The 23,102-nt window shown below is 42.9% G+C and overlaps 1 protein-coding gene across 2 annotated transcripts in view; it reads left to right on the top strand.

The window, feature by feature from the left end:
* The first annotated feature begins 7,835 nt into the window (after nucleotides 1-7,835).
* The window catches only part of DHTKD1 (dehydrogenase E1 and transketolase domain containing 1), a 52,925-nt gene continuing 37,658 nt past the window's right edge, over nucleotides 7,836-23,102 (top strand). For both annotated transcript variants that reach the window (XM_082649241.1, XM_082649242.1), the window contains exons 1-2: nucleotides 7,836-8,074; nucleotides 22,909-23,064. In XM_082649241.1, coding sequence (XP_082505367.1) covers nucleotides 7,918-8,074; nucleotides 22,909-23,064 — 313 coding nt within the window. In that variant the 5' untranslated portion in view covers nucleotides 7,836-7,917. The remainder of the gene's footprint in view (nucleotides 8,075-22,908; nucleotides 23,065-23,102) is intronic.

Raw genomic sequence — 23,102 nt, forward strand, 5'->3', positions numbered from 1 at the left:
TGGAAAAGAATGTGAAAAAGAATATATATATATATATATATGTATAACTGAATCACTTTGCTGTATGGTAGAAATTAACACAACATTGTAAATCAACTATACTTCAATAAAATAAATTTAAAAAAAGGTATGTCTCTTTTTTAAGACTTTATATTTTTAGAGCAGTTTAAGGTTCACAGCAAAATTGAGGGGAAGGTACAGAATTTCCTAATGTACTCCATGGCCCTACACGTGCACAGCAGCCTCCCCCATTATCAACATCCCCCACCTGAGTTAGACATTTGCTATGGCTGATGAGCCTACATTGACACATCATAATCACCCGAAGTCCATAGTTTACATTAAAGCTAACCTGTGGTGCTGTACATTCTGTGGGTTTGAACAGATGTATAATGACATTTATCCATCATTATGGTCAGATACATCTTTTGCAAATATTTCCTTCTTTCTGTGTCTTGTCTTCTCATTCTCTGGACAGTGTAATGCATCCAATTTTGGAAGTGTTACTATGTATCAATCACTGTTTTGGAAATAAAGTAGAAAAATGAATAAAGCACTATTTCTGGCCTCAAGAAAGACAGGCAGAAACTGATAATGACAAAATTGCATGAAAGCCCCACTGTTATTCTAGGCCATTTCATTGTCCATGTAGAAGACTCTGTCCTGTATCCTAACCTCATTGGACCTTAACTTTAGCTCTGACAATTTTAACTTCCACCTCACTTCAGCATTATATATAACTCTATCTTCTCAATCACTTTCTTACTCTAATAATAATAATAATAATAATAGTGGTAGCTACCACTTATTGATCATCTACTATGTTCTAGTCATGGACTTCATGTGTTTTACACAAATACTTAAATATTTTACAGGTAAGTATATGGATTAAGAGTTAAAGGAATCTGCCTAAGGCTTATGTAGTAAAGGGGATCAGGGCATGCCACCCCAAATATGCCACTTTGGCATATTAATTATTTTAAGCTGAAGGGAATTGAGAAACAAATTTCCCTTTGTAAAGATGACATAGAGTCCCATTTGTAAAGATGACATAAACTTCCCGACTCCCATACCAGTAAGAGGAGAATGATTCTTACCACCAGAGAGGAATTGAATCTGCATAACAAACCATACCAAATATCCCTTATCTACCACACTTTTCATAGTCACCCTTCACAACGTACCATTCCTAGGAGCACAAATCCCTTTTCCTTTGCCTAGTCACTTCTCCATAATATATCACTCTTTGTTAAAACGGTATATGAGGCCCCAAGTCTAGTCACTCCTCTGGGTTTTCATTCTTTTCTGTGAAGCCCCCATGTACAAAAAGTATTAACACCAATAAGGAAATATATGCCTTTTCTCATGTTATTATATCTTTTCTCAGTTTAATTCACAGTCCCCCAGAAGCAGATCATGAGTAGATAGAGAATAAGTTTTCTCCTCTCCTACAGTAGTAAGTGGCAGGGCCTGGATTCAAATCCAGATCTCTCTGGCCCAGAGCTCGTATTTTTTTCTGCTAGGCCACGCTGTTCTTTATCCTTTGACAACACATTCTGGCAGGAAAGCATTATACAATTTTATACTGGCACCCAAGCCTAAGGGTGAGTTATTGTCCGCAGTTTAAGAACTGATGAGTAGAAATTGAAGATTGTAATTTAAAATATGTTATTTTAGGGGCTTCCCTGGTGGAGCAGTGGTTAAGAATCCGCCTGCCAATGCAAGGGACATGGGTTCGAGCCCTGGTCTGGGAAGATCCCACATGCCGTGGAACAACTAAGCCCGTGTGCCACAACTACTGAGCCTGCTCTCTAGAGCCCACGAACCACAACTACTAAGCCTGCGTGCCACAACTACTGAGCCCACGCTCCTAGAACCCGTGCTCCGCAACAGAGAAGCCACCGCAATGAGAATCCCGCGCACCGCAACTAGAGAAAGCCCGTGAGCAGCAACTAAGACCCAACGCAGCCAAAAATAAATAAATAAATATTTAAAAATAAATAAAATAAAATGTTATTTTATTATAAGCTCTGTTAAGAATGAATATTTTAGAAGGACAGATCTCTAAAATGAATAGTGTTCTTTATAATACAACAAGTGTCATAGCAATAAGGAAGAGAATGGATAGTATTAAACCTTAGGCCTGAAAAATTGGTTAGTATTAATCTCAGGCCTAACAAACAGGATTTAGGTCCTATCTCTGCTGCTTATTAGTTGTGTGTGCCTGGGGTCTGTCTGACCTCAACTCTGCAAAATAAAGATACTATCCACTTTAAAGAGTTTTCGGAGTTCTAGACACATGTGTTTAATTATGTGCCAGATACCTGTACTCAGGAGTCTCATAAACATCCAATGTCCAAAACGGAATTAATCCTGCCTCACAGGCTTCTGCTTGTCCAGTGCACCTTTATCCGTTAGTGGCACCACCAACCATAGAGTGGCTCAACTCAGAAGCCAGGAGGTCTTCATCTCCCCACCTCCCCTTAGTTTTCATATCCAATCCCTTTATCCTATATTCTTCTTCTTTCATTAATTCATGTACTCAACATTTTTTACTCAGTACCTACTATTAAATTACTGGGTGTTCAACAGTAAATTAGGTGCTGGGGATAGAACAACGCTGTAGACAGACATAATCCCACACTCTAGTCATTTACAATTTAGTGGGAGGGCCACCCACAAAGGAGTCATATCATACGTTTAAGTTACACAAATTTAATCAATTATTTAATTATGTTTGAGAGGGTAGAGAAAGAGTCATTGAAATATGCTAAGTGGGCAAAAATTTAGATAACTATAATTATGACATATCTGGTACTCAGGAAACACTTAACAAAATTGTACTAATATAATAAGGAAATTTGTGGAGTACTATGAGGGCATAGAGTAGAACTAAATAAGCCAAGCAGGCCAGGAACACTTTCTTTTTTTTTTCAGGAAGTAAATCCAAGCCCAGTGGAGAAGGAGGGTAGGAATCATCCAGGTGTATGTGTTGTTGTGGGACGGGAGGAAGAAGAGCCTTCCTGGAAGAGAGCATAGCTTGTGTGAAAATCCTCAAGTAGGAAAAGTATGGATGTTTGAGGAACTGAAAATAGTATCGCTGGTGCACATCGAGAACCACAGGAAGTGTGGATCTAATTAAGGGTGGAAGAAGAGGCAGGCAGACACACCATAGCAGACTAGGGGTTGCAAACACAAGTGGCTATAGGTCCCAGCAAGCAGACCACATAAAGGTAAGAGTGATGGTGTTTGAAAACGGGCACCCATACGCCCCATCTAGAGAGGCCAGCCACCGCTCAGCTCATGCTGATCCCTATGGAGGACAGTGGGTGCAGTGTGGCCAAATCTTTCCGCTTTCTAAGAAAAACCACGAATCTGGACTTGAATATGCAATCTTCCACGTTTTTAATAAAAGCATCCAATTAAAAAAAATTAAGACACTCTGATGGCAAACAAAGCATATATCAGCCATTTATTTATTTTATTTTTGGCGGTGCCACACAGCTTGTGTGATCTTATTTCCCCAACCAGGGACTGAACCCTCTCCCTCGGCGGTGAAAGCACCGAGTCCTGACCACTGCACCGACAAGGAATTCCCCATATCATCAGTTTAGATGGGACTTGTGGGTCACCAGTTTGCAAAATGATCATATTTTAATATATCATGGAGTTTAGTATATCATGAGTTCATAATGACACACAAGAGGGAAAATGTCGGGTAAGCAGTATTCCACATATGTGGATCCTGGGTCCAGAAGAGAGATTATGATGGTGATTTGTATTTGGTGTCATTTCTTTTTTATTGCTAATTAAAGTCCTGAGTGTGAATGAGATTACAAAGGAAAAAGGGTTTGTGTGTGAAAGTCTGGCACATTGAAGTTTCTGGCTGGAAAATGGGAAGATGAGAGTTTTAAAAAATGAGTCTAGGGATTTCTCTGGTGGTCCAGTGGGTAAGACTCCATGCTCCCAATGCAGGGGGCCCAGGTTCGATCCCTGGTCCGGGGAACTAGATACCACATGCCGTCATAACTAAAAGATCCTGCAGGCCGCAACTAAGACCCAGCGCAGCCAAAATATGTACATAAATATTTCTAAAATAAATAAATGAATAAAAAATGAGTCAAGGTTTGTGATCTATAAAGAACTCTTTAGTCGTAATAAGACATTCAGACTTTATCCAAAGAAGAACAGAGGACTTCTCTGGTGGCACAGTGGTTAAGAATCCACCTGCCAATGCAGGGAACAAGGGTTCAATCCCTGGTCTGGGAAGATCTCACATGCCGTGGAGCAACTAAGCTCCTGAGCCACAACTACTGAGCCTGTGCTCTAGAGCCCGTGAGCCACAATTACTGAGCCCATGCTCCACAACAAGAGAAGCCACCACAATGAGAAGCCCACACAACAACAACAAAGAGTAGCCCCTGCTCGCGGCAACTAGAGAAAGTCCACGCACAGCAACAAAGACCCAACACAGCCAAAAATAAATAAATAAATATATTTAAAAAAAAAAAGAAACAAAGAAGAACAGAGAGTCATGAAAAGGTTTCAGGCAATAGTGATGTGAATCTGTTATTAATTTATAAAAATAACTCTGACTCAGTGTGAGAGGAGCACAGCAAAGCAAGGAAAGACCCAAGACAAGAAGACAATTTAGGAAGCTACTGTGGAACTCCTGGAGAGGGGTGCTGATGGCCCAGACAGGCAACAGGTGGAGAGTGAACATATTTGAGAACGATTTTGCATGTATTTAAGATCCAGAGCTGGGATCTGTATCATCTTTATTCCCAGTTGCTTCCAACTTTTGTGCAAATTTCCCTGCTGATTTGAATCCATGCATTAGGGATGTGCCACACCTTCTGCCCCTTCTCTGCATCATCTGTCAACTTCCTAGTCACTTCTCTTAATTCACTGAAAACTTTAACCTACGACTAGGAGTCTTCCTCTACTCCGAGTCCTGCCATTTCCACGGAGATATTAATGTCCTTATGGCAACTCGTCTAAAAACCTGTTGTCCCAGTTCCTTGATCTTCTCACCTCTGATGACACTCTTCCCCACCTCCACTTTAGCCAACAAGCTGGTCATTATCAAAATTTACATCACTGCTACAATGATCACTTCAAACATTCTGTTTTCTGTCTACAACCTTCTGTTCCAGATGTGATTCTCAAGCACCCCCAGTTTACCTAGTCTTCAACCTCATTGGAACTGCCAACCCACTGGCACCTTTCTTTTGTCAACAGCCCATTCTTATACTTGATAGCATTTTAAAAATGGTAGCCTAGAGCCCATGTTTTATTATTTCAATCGTCCACTAACCAATATCTTAAATGTCTTTGCCTCTTGACCTTTCTATCACATCTGCCTGGAAAAACTTCAGCCCTGAATGAATCCAGTTATCATCCTTCTGAATTTCTCAGTACCAAGGCAGGAGAAAAATTACAAAACAGCAGAAATTGGTATCTCTGTATATTCATGGCCACCAACCTCAACCGGGTGAACTTCAAAACTTTAAAGATACGGGCTTCCCTCGTGGCGCAGTGGTTGAGAGTCTGCCGGTGCAGGGGACGTGGGTTCGTGTCCCGGTCCGGGAAGATCCCACGTGCCGGGGAGCAGGCTGGGCCCGTGAGCCATGGCCGCTGAGCCTGCGCGTCCGGAGCCTGTGCTCCGCAATGGGAGAGGCCACAGCAGTGAGAGGCCCGTGTACCACAAAAAATAAACAAACAAACAAACAAACAAAAAATATATATCTTAGGAATTGTTCCAATTCAAGGCATAATGAGCTGCTTCATTCTTTTTTATGACTCTATAGTAGTCTGTTGTAAGGAAGTAGTATAACTTATTTAATCTCTTATTTTTTGATATTTAGGATACTCACAATCTTTTAAAATTTAAGTTATAGACAATACAACAGTGAATATTCTTGTACACACATAATTGTGTTCGAGTGTGTGTATGAAAGTTTATCTTAGACTTTCAAATTCCTAGAAGCGGACTCACTGGGTTAAATGAAATGTGCATTTCTAATTTTGTAAGATATTGACACTTTTCCCTCTATAGAGTTTGTACCATTTTACATTTCCACTAGCAATATATGAGTGCCTATTTCTCATATATTTACCAAAACAGAAAACTTTTGAAACATTATGAACTTTGCCAATCCACATCGAGAATTCTTATCCAAGGTCCACAGGCCCCAAGAAATTTATTCCAGAGACTTCCCTGGCAGTCCAGTGGTTAGGACTCTGTGCTTCCACTGCAGGGGGCACGGGTTGTCCCTGGTAGGGGAACTAAGATCCTGCATGTCGCGTGGCCAAAAAAAAGAAAGAAAAGGAAAGAAACTGATTCCAATTTTTGCCTTCCACTCAAAGTCCCAACTTCAAATGTCAGTCAGTGAGACCACCAGTTCACCTACATGAGAATCCCCACTCCAACTATGCACGCTTTTACCCCTGGTACATTCAGTCCCCTGATCCAATCAACTTTTCAACATAAGCCTCCCTTCAACTTCTCCAGCCTGGACTGCATGGCTCAGTGCTATGAATTCTCCCTTGCCCCATCTCTCCATCATACCTGCCTGGCAAAAATCCATCCTTAGTTAAATACAACTCCTGCCTACCCTGCACCTGCAAAAGGAGCTGAACATATCTGGAGAAAAACTCACAATCACTCTGTCTTGTCTGAGTCAAGTCCGTAACCACAAGCCTCAGTGGGCTCTTGGCAACCCCCAAATCATGACATTTCTGGGTCTGTTCACTTTCCCATCCCACTGCTTCATACCTTTTTATCCCTTTCAGTCCTCCCATGTCTTTTCACTCCCACTTTCTGCTGTTCATCTTGCTTAATATTTCACCAAAAAAAGTTGAAGCAGAAAAGAACTTCATCATCGTTCCATGATTAAATCTATCAGCCTACCGAAACAGATAACGCTTATGCTCTGCCTTTCCTCCCTTTTATATTCTATGAAGTGCCCTTGCTCCTGTCCAAGGCTAACCTTGTCACTGTGGGAGATTGGAGATTCCCTTCTCTGGGATATAAAGGGACACTGATCTCGTAATTACTTCCTTCTTTTTTATTGAAAGCTCTTTTAATCACGCAGTTATCCTGTATTTACCTTTCCACTCCCATCTCTCAATACACACCCAATTCGCCGGCCTCTTGGAATCACTTGCAACGCCTTGCAGCCTCTCCCAGGCTTCTGTGCTCATGCTTGCCCCTCTCCTTGGTGTGCCCCTCACCTTGCACATTTACCTTACTCCACATGAAATCTTCCACGTCCACTTTCTCTTCACTCCTATTCTATCGCTTTCGTACAGGCTCCTTCTCCCCTATTTTATTCTTTCTCCCTCAGTGTTTCTTACAAAAATGCAAATGGAGGGGGGATGTTGATTTTCTGGTTACTTCCTATGACCTTTCCTTCAAACCAAGTCCCTTGGTTTGAGTCCCAGCCACTTTTCATGCACCCTGTCCCTAATTTTTCCTTTCTGTAGGAGACTGCATCGTGTGTGTGAGGATGTGCTCTGGGGCTTCCAGGAGAGTGGTGGTGGGTGATCATTCCTGGTGGGAGACCGCAGCATATATAGGTATATCAAGGTTTATACCAGAAAGCCGGTAACTCTCTACTCAACACTCCCCGTTTTCCCAAATCCAGGGCTACCCTCAGCCTCTAGGACCGCGCGAGTCCCAGCGGATCCCGGGGCGCGGCTTCGCTTTGAAGGCCGCTGATCTAGATTGGCTCCGAGGGCCGGTCCTGGCCATTCAGGACTGGGGGCGTTGTCTCGAAGGCGGGGCTTCCCCTCGCCTACCCCCCCTCCCTCCTCTCGCCTCCCACGCGGTGGGTTCCAGCAGCTACCTCCCTGTGAACGCGACCCCTAGATCTCCCGCAGAAGTCTCTGGGCCCGGGGGGGGCCTGGCGGGACATGGCCTTGGCCACTGTGGCAGCAACAAGACTGGGCCTCGGCCGGGCCCCTCCGCTCCTCCTCCGGCGCGGCTACCAGACAGAGAGGGGTGTCTACGGCTACCCGCCGAGGAAGCCCGAGAGCCGGGAGCCCCAGGGCGGCCTGGCGCGCCCCCCAGGTCAGGGGTTGGGCCCGGGCGGTGGGCGTGGGGCCTGGGGAGGCAGGGGGCCTTCCTGCCTGGCCTGGGGTGGGGTGCTTTTGATAGTTGGGGCTTCTAGGGGCCTCAGTGTGCGAGTAGGAGGGTGGGGAGGAACGTGAGGCGAGGGAGCAGAGGCGGACAGGCGTGCCTACAGTCAGGGTCGGGGTCACAGAATGGTTTTGTGAGCTCTTGTCTTTTCCATTCCTTGGTCGTAAAACGTATAAGAACTTAGCTCTTTGCGGAGTCGGGGCTGCAGGAAAAGAAAAGTTCTAAGATATCCCAGCTCCTGGAGATCACCCAAGGATACATTTCCAGGTCCGTCTCCAAAGCTGGTGTGAGCCGGGATGTGTGGGGATCGCGACTGTGGCAGGGTGAAGAGGGCAGTTAGTAGATGGTCTTGGACCACAGCATGATATTTATTATCCATTTGTCTCCTCTGTGTAGCCTCTTTAATTTCAGAGTTTAGAACTCTTTGCTGAATTTAGAAACGTGTTACTCAGGTTTTAATGTATTACGAGACACGAATATCAGTTTTTGGAAGCTCTGTTGCATTCTCATATGCTAGAGACTAATTTTGAGCATTTGGTTTATGCTCCAAAGTTATTGTATCTTTATTCATCTTCACAGAATAGAAGATGAACACAGATCGATTATTAGAGGAAGGTCATTTGGCATCTTTGATCCAGCTATTGGATTAACAATTAGGAGCCCCTTCATCGTCTAAGCACCTGACCTTTGAGCAGTACATCACACACTGGAACCTCAATATTTTGCTTTTGATCCCAGGGAACATTTAGAATAAAACTGATTCTCCTTCTTGAGTCTAGCGGGTTTCTTTAGGGACAGGATTTTGGCCAGCTAGATTGCTAATCCCTTGAGAGTAAGACTATAGGTATCTTATTTCACTTGGCAAATTGAATGCCCAGAATTTTACGTGCCAACCGTCCTCAAACTGAAGCGCGCATTCAGATCACTCTGCATGATGTTAAAATGCTAGCTTCCAGGCCAGCCTCCCTCTCCCCTCCCCCAAACCCCACCCTAGTTCTCATTCAGTGGCCTGAGATGAGGTTCAGGAATTTGTATTTTTATGTCACTCTAAGTGATTCTCTAGCAGGATGTCCGTGGCCACCGTGGCCAAACACTGTTATAGTCATAAGGGATGTATGTGTAAGATGTATTTGACAATCTCTTCTTCAATTAAGAACTTACTAGTGTGTGCTCAGTGTGCAATTATTGTGATCTTATTTGAGGTTTTCCCTTACTGCTGGGTCTCTGTTTGATTCCTATTAACAGCCTGGCAGTCGAGAATTAATCTTTGCTGGGAAAAGTCTGGGCTGGTGGTTCTCAATGGCAAGACTGTATCCAAATCATCCAGGGAGCTTTGGGCTGGTGTGGTTTGAAAAAATATCTCTGGAGTTGATTTTATCTGTATATAATCTTCTCTCTTCCCTCATCACCAACTTGTGCCTCCCCACCCCTCCTAGCAATGAACTTGCTGTATTGTGGGATCCTTGGTGAACTTTGAAAGTTCAGTATTGAGTTAGAACTGCAGGCTGAGGGTACAATATTGTGTTGTACTGAGAGGATAGAGTAAAATCAATACTGAGAAATAGTTGTTTGTTGCAGTTATGGGATCTGACTTAAGGAATTTTTTCCTTATATCTTTTTTTAATACTCTGAATAAAACTTAAAGGCAAGTGGGCCGTTTTGTAACTTTCTCCAAAATTATCATTCCATGTAGATCTGTGACAGTTCTTTCTGTTTAAGAACTTATCACATCATTTTGTAAAAACTCTTTTTATAGATACTACTCCTACTAGGCTGTGTGGGAGAATGGGGAAGGAGATTACATATAGCTCACGTCCAAAGAGCTTGGTCACACTTCTATACATACCTGCAAGGGAGACTGGAAACCATAGTCTTTACTCAGGGTGGCTACCTTCCAATTAAAAATTATTTTGAGAGAGAAGAGGAAAATAGATGTTGGAAAATAATTAGTAATTACCACGCTCGGCCCCTTTGGCCATTCAAATATCCTAAGCTTTTCTTCCCACACATAGAATGTACTCACCTCCTCCCTCCTCCATTAAATTCCTTAATTCAGCTCAAAGTCCATTTTCTCTGGAGAATGTGCAGTCCTCTCCAGCAGGTGTGGCTGTGGCTCCTTGGAGTCTGGAATTTTATGAACTGCCATCCATCCTGAATATATACACATTCGATGTACAAAGGAAACTCCCATCCACAAAAGGAAAGAATGAGGAATTTATAGCAGCCACTGGTTCAGACCAGTTATCAAGTCCTGTTGGGTAGGAATGGTAAAGCCCCTTTATGTGGCTTAGTGGTAAATTCACTAGATTATCTGGCCCCTCAACTCTGCCCCTGTCCCTTCCCCTGGTCTTGCCTTATGGGTTCTTCTTCTTCTTCTTTTTTTTTTTTTAAATTTGCCCATTTTAAGGATGTAGTTTTTTTGTGTTTTTTTTTTTAGATGTTGGGGGTAGGAGTTTATTTATTTACTTTTTGGCTGTGTTGGGTCTTCGTTTCTGTGTAAGGGCTTTCTCTAGTTGCGGCAAGCGGGGGCCACTCCTCATCGCGGTGTGCGGGCCTCCCACCATCACGGCCCCTCCCGTCGCGGAGCACAGGCTCCAGACCCGCAGGCTCAGCAGTTGTGGCTCACGGGCCCAGCCACTCCACGGCACGTGGGATCCTCCCAGACCAGGGCCCGAACCCGTTTCCCCTGCATTAGCAGGCAGACTCTCAACCACTGCGCCACCAGGGAAGCCCACGGGTTCTTCTTTAACCTGTATCTTCTGAGGGCATTGGGGAGTGTGCCCTCCTTGGGGGCTGCACACCTTTCATGGTCCACTTTATTTTGATAAAGTTAGGAGCCTGAGAGTTACTTTAGGTAGTCATCAATTACAGATTTTTTTTTTCTGGCCAGAGTTGGGATTTCTTTGGCAGTTCAGTTTTTAATTTTATTTATTTTTATTTCTTATTTTTTAAATTAGTTTTTATTGGAGTGTAGTTGATGTACAATGTTGTGTTACTTTCTGCTGTACAGCAAAGTGAATCAGTTATACATATACATACATCCACTCTTTTTTAGATTCTTTTCCCATATAGGTCACTACAGAGTACTGAGTAGAGTTCCCTGTGCTGTACAGCAGGTTCTTATTAGTTATCTATTTTATATACAGTAGTGTATATATGTCAATCCCAATCTCCCAATTTATCCTCCCCTGCCCCATTTCCCCCTTGGTAACCCTAGGTTTGTTTTCTACATCTGTGACTCTATTTCTGTTTTGTAAGTAACCTCATTTGTACCATTTTTTGAGATTTGGAGTTGGGATTTCTTTGGCAGTTCAGGTTTTTAAAAAATTTATTTATTTATTTTTGGTTGCATTGGGTCTTCATTGCTGCGCGCGGACTTTCTCTAGTTGCGGTGAGCGGGGGCTACCCTTTGTTGTGGTACGTGGTCTTCTCATTGCGGTGGCTTCTCTTGTTGTGGAGCACGGGCTCTAGGTGCATGGGCTTCAGTAGTTGTGGCTCACGGGCTCTAGAGCGCAGGCTCAGTAGTTGTGGCGCACGGGCTTAGTTGCTCCACGGCATGTGGGATCTTCCTGGACCAGGGCTTGAACCAGTGTCCCCTGCATTGGCAGGCGGATTCTTAACCACTGCGCCACCAGGGAAACCCGGCAGTTCAGTTTCTTAAATAAAATTCCTAGGACTGCAGTCTTTTTGCTTTTCGCTTTTTGGCTTTTTGCTTCTAGTCATTCCATGAGCAAGTTGCCCACAGTCAAAGAGCTCATCCGGGCCTAGTTTTTAAGCCTGCAAACCCTGGTCTTTTATTTACTGCTTCTACCCACTCGACTCCCTAAATTTAATGGTGTTTATTTTGAGACCATCTCAACTAATATGCTGTAGTGGGAAGGCAAAACCCTTTGTGTGATATTGAAGGCTCAGCTGGCTTTCATCATCTAACAGATAATGCTTACTAGAAGGTACTTAAAAAGGGGTTTCATCTTTTCTCCTATATCCGGCCAAGACAGCCTCTTCAGAACTACCTTAACTAATTGCTTCTACTCTTCCAACCTTGGCTGGGTCTGCCCTCTAGGTACTGAGGCCACAGATGGAGAAAACCTCCCAGTAGTGGAGTGAATTTCCCTCCATCTCTTCTTAATGATGAACTAGCTCCTCCTTGACCTCACCTTTCTTCTGGGGCTTTCCTGAAGATGACAAGAAATGATGAACACAGACTACTGAGCTACAGGCTCCATGGGCACGCAGCCTGCCTTTCAAGATATCGCAAATGACAGTTTTACCGAATGTCAGATAACATAACACTGCTTCAGCTTTCTAGTCTGAAATACCTGGGTCCTCAGTACCCACCACCTGACTGCTAAGCCAGTGTCATATACATTTTAGGTTCTGTTATGGCAGCGACCCACCTCCAGTAGCAAATTCAGTATTGGATAGGATGTGTTCAGGGGCTGTGCCAGAGACCTGGAATAACAGTGGGTTGAATAAAGTAAGTAGAAGTCTGAGCTGGTATGACAGCTCTGCTCTGCAAAGCTGTAGGGGTTCAAGTTTCTTCTATGTTGTTTCTTTGCCACCCTGTGGGTGTTGCTTTCAACTCTGGTCAAGGATAGTTCACCACTACAGCCACATACTGGCCAGCAAGAGGGAGGAAAAGGGGGAGGGGAAGAGAACACCATCTCTTTAAGGGTAAGACCCAGAAGTTGAAACATCACTTCTACTATCCTCTCATTGGCCAGAACATAGTCATATGGCCACCCTGGCTGCAGGGAAGGCTGGAAAGGGTATCCTTATTCTGGGTGGTCATATACTCAACTATCTGTTACCATAAAAGAGAAGGGAAAATGGATGTTGGGAGTTATAATAGTCTCTGCTACAGATGTACTTTAAAAATCTGGGGCAAGCAACTTTTTCACCTTGTACTTCCTGTCACATCTTGAGCACTCTGTTTCTCAAAGCCTTGCTTTCTTCATATTTTCACTAACTAGGATCCTAGTCTAGGTGTTTAATTCTGGCCTGCTACCAAAAAAAAAAGTTGAATTCAAGGGTTCTTAACCTGGGCTCATGGATCCCTATGAGAAGGTTTCAGGGGGTCTGTGTACTTTGCACAACTCTGTGTGTGTGTCTGTTTGTAGGCCGAGGGCCCGTAGCTTTCATCACATTCTCAAAGAGATCCGTGACTTCAAAGAGGTAAAACTGCTAGCCTAGCTGGTATTATAATTTATAGCCTAGTTCCCTTCCAGCTTAGTCCAGTCTTTCCAAAACGTTCGTTTAACTGAGTCACTTTCTTACTCAGGTCTCCAAAGGCTCCACTTTGCCTCTCAAAATAAAATGCAGGTTCTTTAGGTTGCTACTCAATGCCCTTCATGTTTCTTGACCTGTTCTAATTCTTTCTTACCTCTTTCCACATAAATTCCCCCACTTTCCAAATCTCTTCTTCACTTTGTGCCTTTCCACTTCTTACTCTCCACAGTCCAGCTCCATTCCCAAGTTCTCCGTGACATCTTTCCAGACAACTCCAGGCTATCCTAATCTGAATTCCCTTAACTCTCAGTATGGGGCCCAACCCCTTGGACTGTATTAAACTTTTTCTAATTGTGTGCAGTTTTGTGCGGGGATCATCTTCTCATTTACATTGTAAGATCCTGCCTAGTAAAGACCTTGTCTTATATTCCTTTCAGCTCTACACTTAATTAAATACTTATTAAATGATTGATTCCTACTAAGAAGTGGAAATAGGGTTCTGTATATGCAATTTCTTTGTGACATTTAATACATTTGAATTTTGCACGTACAACCGTAACACCAAGAACTAAGAAACACTTTATATATAGGGTAATATACTGTATTACCATGTTCTAGAAGAAGGAATAACTTTTTTTTTGCTGATGAAGACAATTAAGATTCATTGGGTTTTTCCTTAAATTCTGTTTAACTTGTGCTTATGGTCTGTTCTATTAATTATAGGAGGCTGATGAGGCCAAGGACACAGTTTAATTGGCTTTAGTCTTTCTTTGTTTCGGCCTTGCTGTGCAGCATGCAGGATCTTAGTTCCCCGACCAAGGATCAAACCCATGCCCCCTGCATTGGGAGGTGCCCCCTGCATTGGGAGCACAGAGTCTGAAGCACTGGACTGCCAGCTAAGTCCCAGCTTCAGTCTTTTTCATAATGCCTACCAGTTGTCCTAAAAGGTACCATCTTTGTTGAGAGGAATGACTGAGTTAGTGGGTTGGATCATGTACATTAACTTTTGGTACTGGCAAAATGAATCAAAGGACAAACCCTACTGAAAATGGACACAAGGCATCCTCCCACATCCAAGGTGACACAGAGAAATGGGAGGAGGTGTGATCAAAGTTATGGTGCCTCCCTCCTCCTCTTTGACCTTCATCAGCCTTCTTTCTTAATATGTTTATCTTGGCCAAATATCAATGCCTGCATAGGATGACTACTTCATTTACTAAGATTTTCACTGTAGTAAGAGTTTGGAGAGATATTGGATTTGCTTGTAGTAACCTTTTTGGGTGGCAGCGGTTTCACTAGTTAAAATTTGACCTGTGATGAGTGTCCTTTGTAGCTGACTATTAGTAAAACAGCTTGTACTTTAACCTCTGTATACCTCAACTTCCAAGTAAACTTGAATTTATTTATCAACAATCCTAATTTAAAATGGAGGTGGGTTTCCATATACATTTTAGAAGTATTTGTTCTAATTCTGTGAAAAAAGCCATTGGTATTTTGATAGGAATTGCACTGAATCTGTAGATTGTCTTGGGAAGTATGGTCATTTTAACAATATTAATTCTTCCAGTCCAAGGCCATGGTATATCTTTCCATCTGTTTGTGTCATCTTCCATTTCTTTCATCAGTGTCTTATACTTTTCCGAGTATATGTCTTTTACCTCCTTAGGTAGATTTATTCCTAGGTATTTTATTCTTTTTGGTATGACACTAAATGGGGTTGTTTCCTTAATTGCTCTTTCTGATAGTTCGTTGTTAGTATATAGAAGGGCAACAGCTTAGGACCAGTGATTCATAGGCATAAATTTCATTATGAAGGATTTGGGTTATTAAAAAATGGCAGAATTTAGAGACCATTAGGAGATGAGAGCTGTAAGATTCCAAACAGCGTTTAGTGGTTACTGATCTTGGAGATCAGCTTTAGTAGTTGAAGTGAGGTTGCAGGTATGTTGCATATTAGAAAAAATAGGAGCCTTGGGAATTCCCTGGCAGTCCAGTTGTTAGGACTCGGCACTTTCACTGCTGGGGCCTGGGTTTTGTCCCGGGTCGGGGAACTAAGATCTCACAAGCAGCGTGACGCGGACCAAAAAAAAAAAAAAAGAAGAGAAAAGAAATAATAGGAGCCTTTACTGGAGGTATAGGAAAAACAGTTGGGGAAAATCTTATTGCATTAGAGATTTTCAAAAATATTTAGATGATTTTTTAAATGTTTCAATGACTTCTAGTTATCTCATCCTGTTGGCTGTAGGCCCTGGACTTTCCTTTTCACTTTTTGTATGGTATAGTGGGTAAAACACTGGATTAAAATCAAGCACACCTGAGTACAAATAGTTCAAATTCCAGCTTCTTCATTACCAGTGTCACCTTCTGCAAGTCACTTAACGTGTTTGGGCCTCAGTTAACTCTTCTGCAGATAAGGGTGCCTATTTCAGGGCTGTTACAGGATTAGATAAAATGACGTATCTGAAAAATGTAACACAATGTGCATGCAGCACAAGTTAGTACTCAATAAATGGTCACTACCATTTATTATCAATCTGTGACTGTTGCTCACCTATTTCGGCAATGATTTAAGAAAGGAATCTCAAAAAAAAAGGAAAGGACCAGAACAAGGTTTCTATTTAAAGTTTGGTTTTTTGCAAGAAAGAACTATCTGGCAAAATAAATTTAGCTTATAAAGATATCAGGTTTGAGATGGGAAGAGAAGATAGGATGTAAAATGAACTCAGCTGCGCAGCCTAGGTATGAGTTTGTTGTACAGAATTCATAATAATAGTATTCTGGTACCAAGTCTTGCCTTTTGATATGGTTATCTATGAAGTTCCTAAGTTGAAGCTGGTGGAAGCTGTCTCACTTCTTTTTTTCTATAAATTTCTGTTGTTTATTTATTTATTTATGTATTTGGCTGCATTGGGTCTTCGTTGCTGTGCGCGGGCTTTCTCTAGTTGCGGTGTGTGGGCTTCTCATTGCAGTGGTTTCTCTTGTTGCGGAGCACGGGCTCTAGGGTGTGCGGGCTTCAGTAGCTGTGGTGTGCAGGCTCAGTAGTTGTGGCTCGTGGGCTCTAGAGCGCAGGCGCAGTAATTGGGGAGCACAGGCTTAGTTGTTCCTCGGCATGTGGGATCTTCCAGGACCAGGGATCGAACCCGTGTCCCCTGCATTGGCAGGCGGATTCTTAACCACTGTGCCACCAGGGAAGTCCCCGTCTCATTTTAATAGGGCCTAAGAAGGGACTTCCCTGGCGGTCCAGTAGTTAAGACTCCACGCTTCCATTGAAAGGGACGTGGTTTCGATCCCTGGTCAGGGAACTAAGATCCCACATGCCGCAAGGTGTGGCCAAAAAAAAAAAAAAAAAAAAAAAAAAAAAAATAGGGCCTATGGGACTCCAATTATGGAGTTCTCTTTCTTGGAGTCTTCAGTATTTTTATAGATAGCCAATGTTCCTGCTTGCTCTAAGCATATGCTGACTTGAATGCAAAGAGACTGTGGATTGGATCTAGATATTTTGGGGGGAGGCTGTTTATGACCAGATGATGAAAGAGAACTGTATTGACTTCCAGTTGAAGTACTAAGTTTAGTTTAGGTTATCTGTCAGTGTACTTTATGTTGGTTAATATGAACACATTTCTTTCTGAAAATAAAATGCTATTCAGTACTATCCAGTGCCCCCACTGTGTTTGCTTACAGCAGAGAATAAAGTGAGGTAGATATCCCTATCATAATGTTTTTTATTTGTTTGTTTGTTTTGGGTGCACGGCACGTGGGACCTTAGTTCCCTGACCAGGGATTGAACCCGCACCCCCTGCATTGTAAGCACAGAGTCTTAACCACTGGACCACCAGGGAAGTCCCTCATAATGTTTTTTTACTCTTGTTTTAGCTAAGGTTCTTTTGGTCACAAGCAGCAGAAACCAACTCTGGCTATCTTAAGCAAAGAGGGGACTTTATTTGAAGGGTACAAGGGTATCTTCTAGAGCTGAAAAACGTTTCAAGTAATCAAGAAGGGAGTGAATCAAAGCTAACTCTGGGAATATTGGCAGAGGCTGTGTGTGGCCCGATAAGGCACAGCTGTTAAGGTACTTAGCTCCTGTGTCACCCATAATGTGTGTTGGGTGTTCACAAGACCACCCCACATTTAGAGATTCTCCAGAAGGGACTCATGGCACTCAGTCTATAGTTGTACTCATGGCTAAGGTTTATGGCAGTGATGTGATAAGGACACACAGCTGGACCATAATGGAAAAGGCACAGGAAGAGTCTGGAGTACCTTTGTGCAGGCTTCCTTCTGCGTTCTCCCATGAGGCATCACACGGAATGCACTCCTCTTCAAGAAACACAGCAACATGTGTGCAATGTTCCTGCGCAGGGAATCCTATTAGAGTCTCAGCACCCAGGGTTTTGTTTTCTTTTTTCTTTTTAACATCTTTATTGGGGTATAATTGCTTTTCAATGGTGTGTTAGTTTCTGCTTTATAACAAAGTGAATCAGTTATACATATACATATGTTCCCATATCTCCTCCCTCTTGCGTCTCCCTCCCTCCCACCCTCCCTATCCCACCCGTCCAGGTGGTCACACAGCACCGAGCCGATATCCCTGCAGGGTTTTTATTGGGAGAGGTTCGTATAAGCACCCTCTGCATGTGCCAAAATCCCAGACTCCCAGAAGGAAAGCAGGTGTTCAGCCTAAACTACCTTGTTCTCCCAAACAGTCGAGGCACAGTGGATCACCCTTACCAATTAGGGACAGGTGAGGCCATTCCTGAAATTCAAATTCCCAGGCAGCAACCAAGAGCATAAACCTTGCAAGCAGGCTTTTCTAAGGATAGCAGTCTCACGCTCACTCTTCTCATATCTCTTAATTCCAAGTTTCAAATTCTGGGAAGATTGAATCTGACCCACCTTGACTCAGGTGTCTTTGGAATCCATTGACTCTTTGGGAGGCAAAGTGGAGCAATAGAGACATGGCCCTGGAACCCACCCTCTGGGATGGGAAGGTACAGTTCTCAGAAGAGAAGGACCCAAAGTGATCAGGAGGGATCCACTGCAGCCCTCATACGGCATGTTTGAGGGCTCTGGAAACCTTTGATCGGGAGGGTTCTGTGATGCCATTACAATACAGTGAATTTCAGGACTTCATTCATTCAAGTAATAACAAATATCTCTTGAGCATCTACTATGTGCCATTCTCCTGAGCCAGAAGCACGCCTCCAGTATTTTCCATTTTATTTGGAAGAAGAGCGTATATATCTGCTACTGTGGTTTGCCCTATTCTCTCTGGCTTCTTAGGAATTTAAACATCCAATTAAATTCCTCTGAACTTTCACAGATATCGTGAGCACTGAGTCATTTGGTCAGTATTATGCCTCAGGTGAAGGGATTCATTTTTCTCTTACAGTAATCCTTTGATTTATACAGTAACAGGGAGTTTTTTTGTGAAGAAGATATGTATTCTATTGCTGTGATCCAATCCATTTAAATCTTTTAATTTCATTATTTGCTACCAAAGTAATCCAGCTGAAGCAATTTTATCCAATGCATTTGACACTGAAACTTGGTCAGTTAATTTAACAAAAAATCATTAAATCAAGGATTATCATAATGAAATGAGAGACACTTTACGTATTTTAACTCAAGTATGTTTATTTTTGGTTTTGTATATGCAAATCTTTAAAGTGAAGAGCACTTATGAAAGCAATCTGAGTGCGGAATCTCCTAGATTTTTATAATGTCTCCCCTAATGTTTACTTTTCCCCATAGCAACAGCCTTAGGAACAAATATAATTTATTCTTACAAGCATATAGTCCACTGGTGAGGGCAGTGGAGAGAATCTGATCATCAGAAGCTTTCAGGGTGTATTTAAGTCAGTTAAATGGATACAATTTAAAGAGCTCTGGGAATTTCCTGGAGGTCCAGAGATTAGGACTCAAGTGCTTTCACTGCCTTGGGCCTGGGTTTGATTCCTGGTCGGGGAACTAAGATCCCATAAGCCTCATGGTGTGGCCAAAATAAATAAAGAGCTCTACTGGACATGTTCATTACAGAAAACTTAGAAACTATGGTAAGCAAGAAAATTTTTTTTTTTTTTTTGGCTGCGTTGGGTCTGCATTGCTGTGCGTGGACTTTCTCTCTAGCTGCGGCGAGCTGGGGCTACTCTTTGTTGTGGTGCACGGGCTTCTCCTTGTGGTGGCTTCTCTTGCTGCGGAGTATGGGCTCTAGGCTCAAGGGCTTCAGTAGTTGTGGCTTGAGGGCTCTAGAGCACAGGCTCAGTAGTTGTGGCGCACGGGCTTAGTTGCTCCACGGCATGTGGGATCTTCCCGGACCAGGGCTCGAACCCATGTCCCCTGCATTGGCAGGCGGATTCTTAACCACTGCGCCACCAGGGAAGTCCCAAAATTAAGAATTTTGTTTGTTTGTTTGTTTGTTGTTGTTTTTTTTGCGGTATGCGGGCCTCTCACTGCTGTGGGATCCTCCTGGACCGGGGCACGAACCCGTGTCCCCTGTATTGGCAGGCAGACTCTCAACCACTGCGCCACCAGGGAAGCCCCAAAATTAGGAATTTTGACATAGGATCATCACTAAGTTTTTGGTCTATTTCCTTTATATATGTGGAATATATACATGCAAGTGCAGAGACATATATGAAGTATATAGATACTAATATGCTAGATATACTATATAATGAAATATATATTATACACCAATTTTAACAAAAATCAGGCTTATGCTATATATAGTGTCTTTTAGTCTTTTTCCATCTAAACAAACTGATGCTTTTCCAGTAAGCATTCTCCTACAGCATTATCTTGTGATGACTTTTGGCCAGTGGGGATTAGTTATCAACACTGTGGCATGTCCCTAAGAGGACTGGGGGTTTGTAGAGAGTTAGAGGACTAACTACAGGGGAATGTCAGTGAGGAATGAGGAGGCATTGACTCCACCTTCAGTACTGGAGGGACGTGTGTGTGGGTGATGAGTAACTTCACCTTCCACTGGTGTCCTCAGGGGAAAGCAGATTCCCATGACGACAGGAGTATAAGCAATTGTTTAGGGAAGAGGTGAAGAAGGTAGGGAGACCTGTTAAGCATGGAACAGAATTCCAGAGGTCGTAATGGAAGGATCTGGGAGACAGAGAGGGAAGAGATATGGGACTGGGTCTGGTGGAAGATACCAGAGCAGTGAAATGAGGGTCTGAGAGAAAACAGATGGTCAGGATGGATGGAGAATGTGCCCCAAGGTGGGAGGGGAATAGTCCTCTCTCTCTGGCTCTTTCAGAATAGTAGGTGCCACGTGTTCTTCGGGGTGAGCAGCATCCTTTTGTGCCAACTCCCCCGTCAGTGTTCTAGAGTATCATTAAAAACTGGCTTTTCAGTTAGCAATTTCAGTTAGAAATTGAAGCAGTGATCCCTGAGCTGATGTGGTTCAGTAAAGAGAATGTTTTCAAAAGAGGGCTAGTAGAAGACTTCCCTGGTGGTCCAGCGGTTAAGACTCCGTGCTTCCAATGCAGGGTGCGTAGGTTCAATCCCTGGTCAGGGAACTAAGATCCCACGTGCTGTGTGGCATGGCCAAAAGTTTAAAAAAATAAAGCATTAAAAAAAAGAGGGCTAGTAGATTGTGGTGAGAATGGTGATGATAACCCTATATATTTACCACTGGACTTACCCCACTAAGGATGTAGTTTTGCAGATGATATTGGAAGTCATGGATGAGATCACCTAGAGAGAAAGTAGATTGAGAAGAAGACCCTGGGCAGACCTGGGGAGAAGCAATATTTTAGAGGTGGACAAAGAGGAGGATCCCCTAACCCACTTCTCGCCCAGCAAAAGTGATTGAGGTTGAGTAGCCAGCGAGTTAGGAGGAAACCCAGGATCTTGCAATGCCAGAGAGCCCAGGGAAGCAACTGTTTTTAAGGAGGAGTGGCCAACAGGGACAATGCTTTAGACAGATATATCTGTCTGTATTTTAGCCAGAAATATGAAGGTGTCCTACTTCATAACCAGAATAGAGACTATAGCAAAATTATATATGACTCCTCCAGTTTGAAATCTGTTCATTTACTGGGATTGTTTGATGAGTTTATTAGACATAGTGTGGATCCTCTTAACTGCCGGATTTGTGCCAACAGATCCTACATATTCGTATGAATATTGAATGCATGTTCAACACACCTCAGTTCTTTCCTCTAAGCCTGTGACAAGAGATACACTGCAGAACCCTGAATACAAACCCCAGCACATAAACATGTAGCTCTGAAATCATTGTATGGCAACACATGTTCATAAAATGGTCAGTAAGTATTTCAAAATATGCTAACAATTTTCTTTGGGTTCTGAAAATAAAAATGCAAATTTTTGTAATGTTCAGAAAATGTGTGCCCTTCATGGTGGACTTGCTCATCTTCAGAGATTTGTGCTTGATTTGTATAAGACCACCTTGATGAACTGAAGGTTAATCGATTGTGGGCTTGAAGGATTTTCTTCCAAATTTTAGAAGGGCTTTCCTGTGGGAAAGGGAAGAAAAGCAGCTTCTGGCTCAATATAAAATCATCTAAGATAGAATTGGATTCATTGAAAGATAATGATTCCCCCTTGAGTAGAGACTGGGGAATTACTCATTTAAGGCTGTACAAACGGGATTTAAAAATTTTTTTCATTATGTGAGTAACAAGATAATTTCTAAGGTCTTTTCCTACTGTACGATTTCATGAGTGTATGTACCTGGGGTCTTTAAGAAATAAGGAAGGCTGGGACTTCCCTGGTAGTTCAGTGGTTAAGAATCCGCCTGCCAATATAGGGGACACGGGTTCTAGCCCTGGTCTGGGAAGTTCCCGCATGCCGCAGAGCAACTAAGCCCGTGCGCCACAACTACTGAGCCTGCGCCTTAGAACATGTGAGCCACAACTACTGAGCCCACCTGCCACAACTACTGAAGCCTGCGCACCTAGAGCCCATGCTCTGCAACAAGAGAAGCCACTGCAATGAGAAGCCCACGCAGCCCAACGAAGAGTAGCCCCCACTCCCCGCAACTAGAGAAAACCCGCGCACAGCAACGCAGACCCAACACAGCCAAAAGTAAAATAAATAAATTTATAAAAAAAGAAATAAAATAAGGAAGGAAATGTAACATTGATTTTGTAGTTCAAATTGTCTGTATTTCTAATGTACGATATAAAAAATCTCAAATAATAATTGAGGACTATAATTATCCATAATCTCAACATTTTAACAGTTATTTTCAATTTGGGGTGTTTCCTTTTAATATCTATCCTCGTGCATAATTAGTTTCACAAATGTGCACTTATAGTTCTGTTTCCTTTCTGTATTTTTCAGTGACTTTCGCTCTCAGGAGATAAATTTAAGGAAATAAGTGTGTTTTCCTGGAGTCTCTTAGTCTTTAATCCTGAAAACCACTGGCAGCTGTGGTGGGTAGGAGCCGTGTGTTTAAAACTGTCCAAGGCCACAGAGGCTTCTTTGAAAAACTGATTTTGCAGCTTGTGGGCATTTCCTAAACTATATTGTTCTGTTGTTTTTTCCCCCTGAATTAGTGGATCATGGCCTTGCCAGGTTGGTGACGGTGTATTGTGAGCATGGCCATAAAGCTGCCAAAATCAACCCCCTCTTCACTGGCCAAGCCCTGCAGGAGAACGTGCCTGAAATCCAAGCCCTCGTGCAGACGCTGCAGGGACCCTTTAATACCGCAGGTAAAGCCCATCAGCAATGGACTATCCACGTGACAGTT

Source organism: Grampus griseus (genome assembly GCF_964374135.1).
Source record: "Grampus griseus genome assembly, chromosome: 2".
Lineage (NCBI taxonomy): Eukaryota > Metazoa > Chordata > Mammalia > Artiodactyla > Delphinidae > Grampus > Grampus griseus.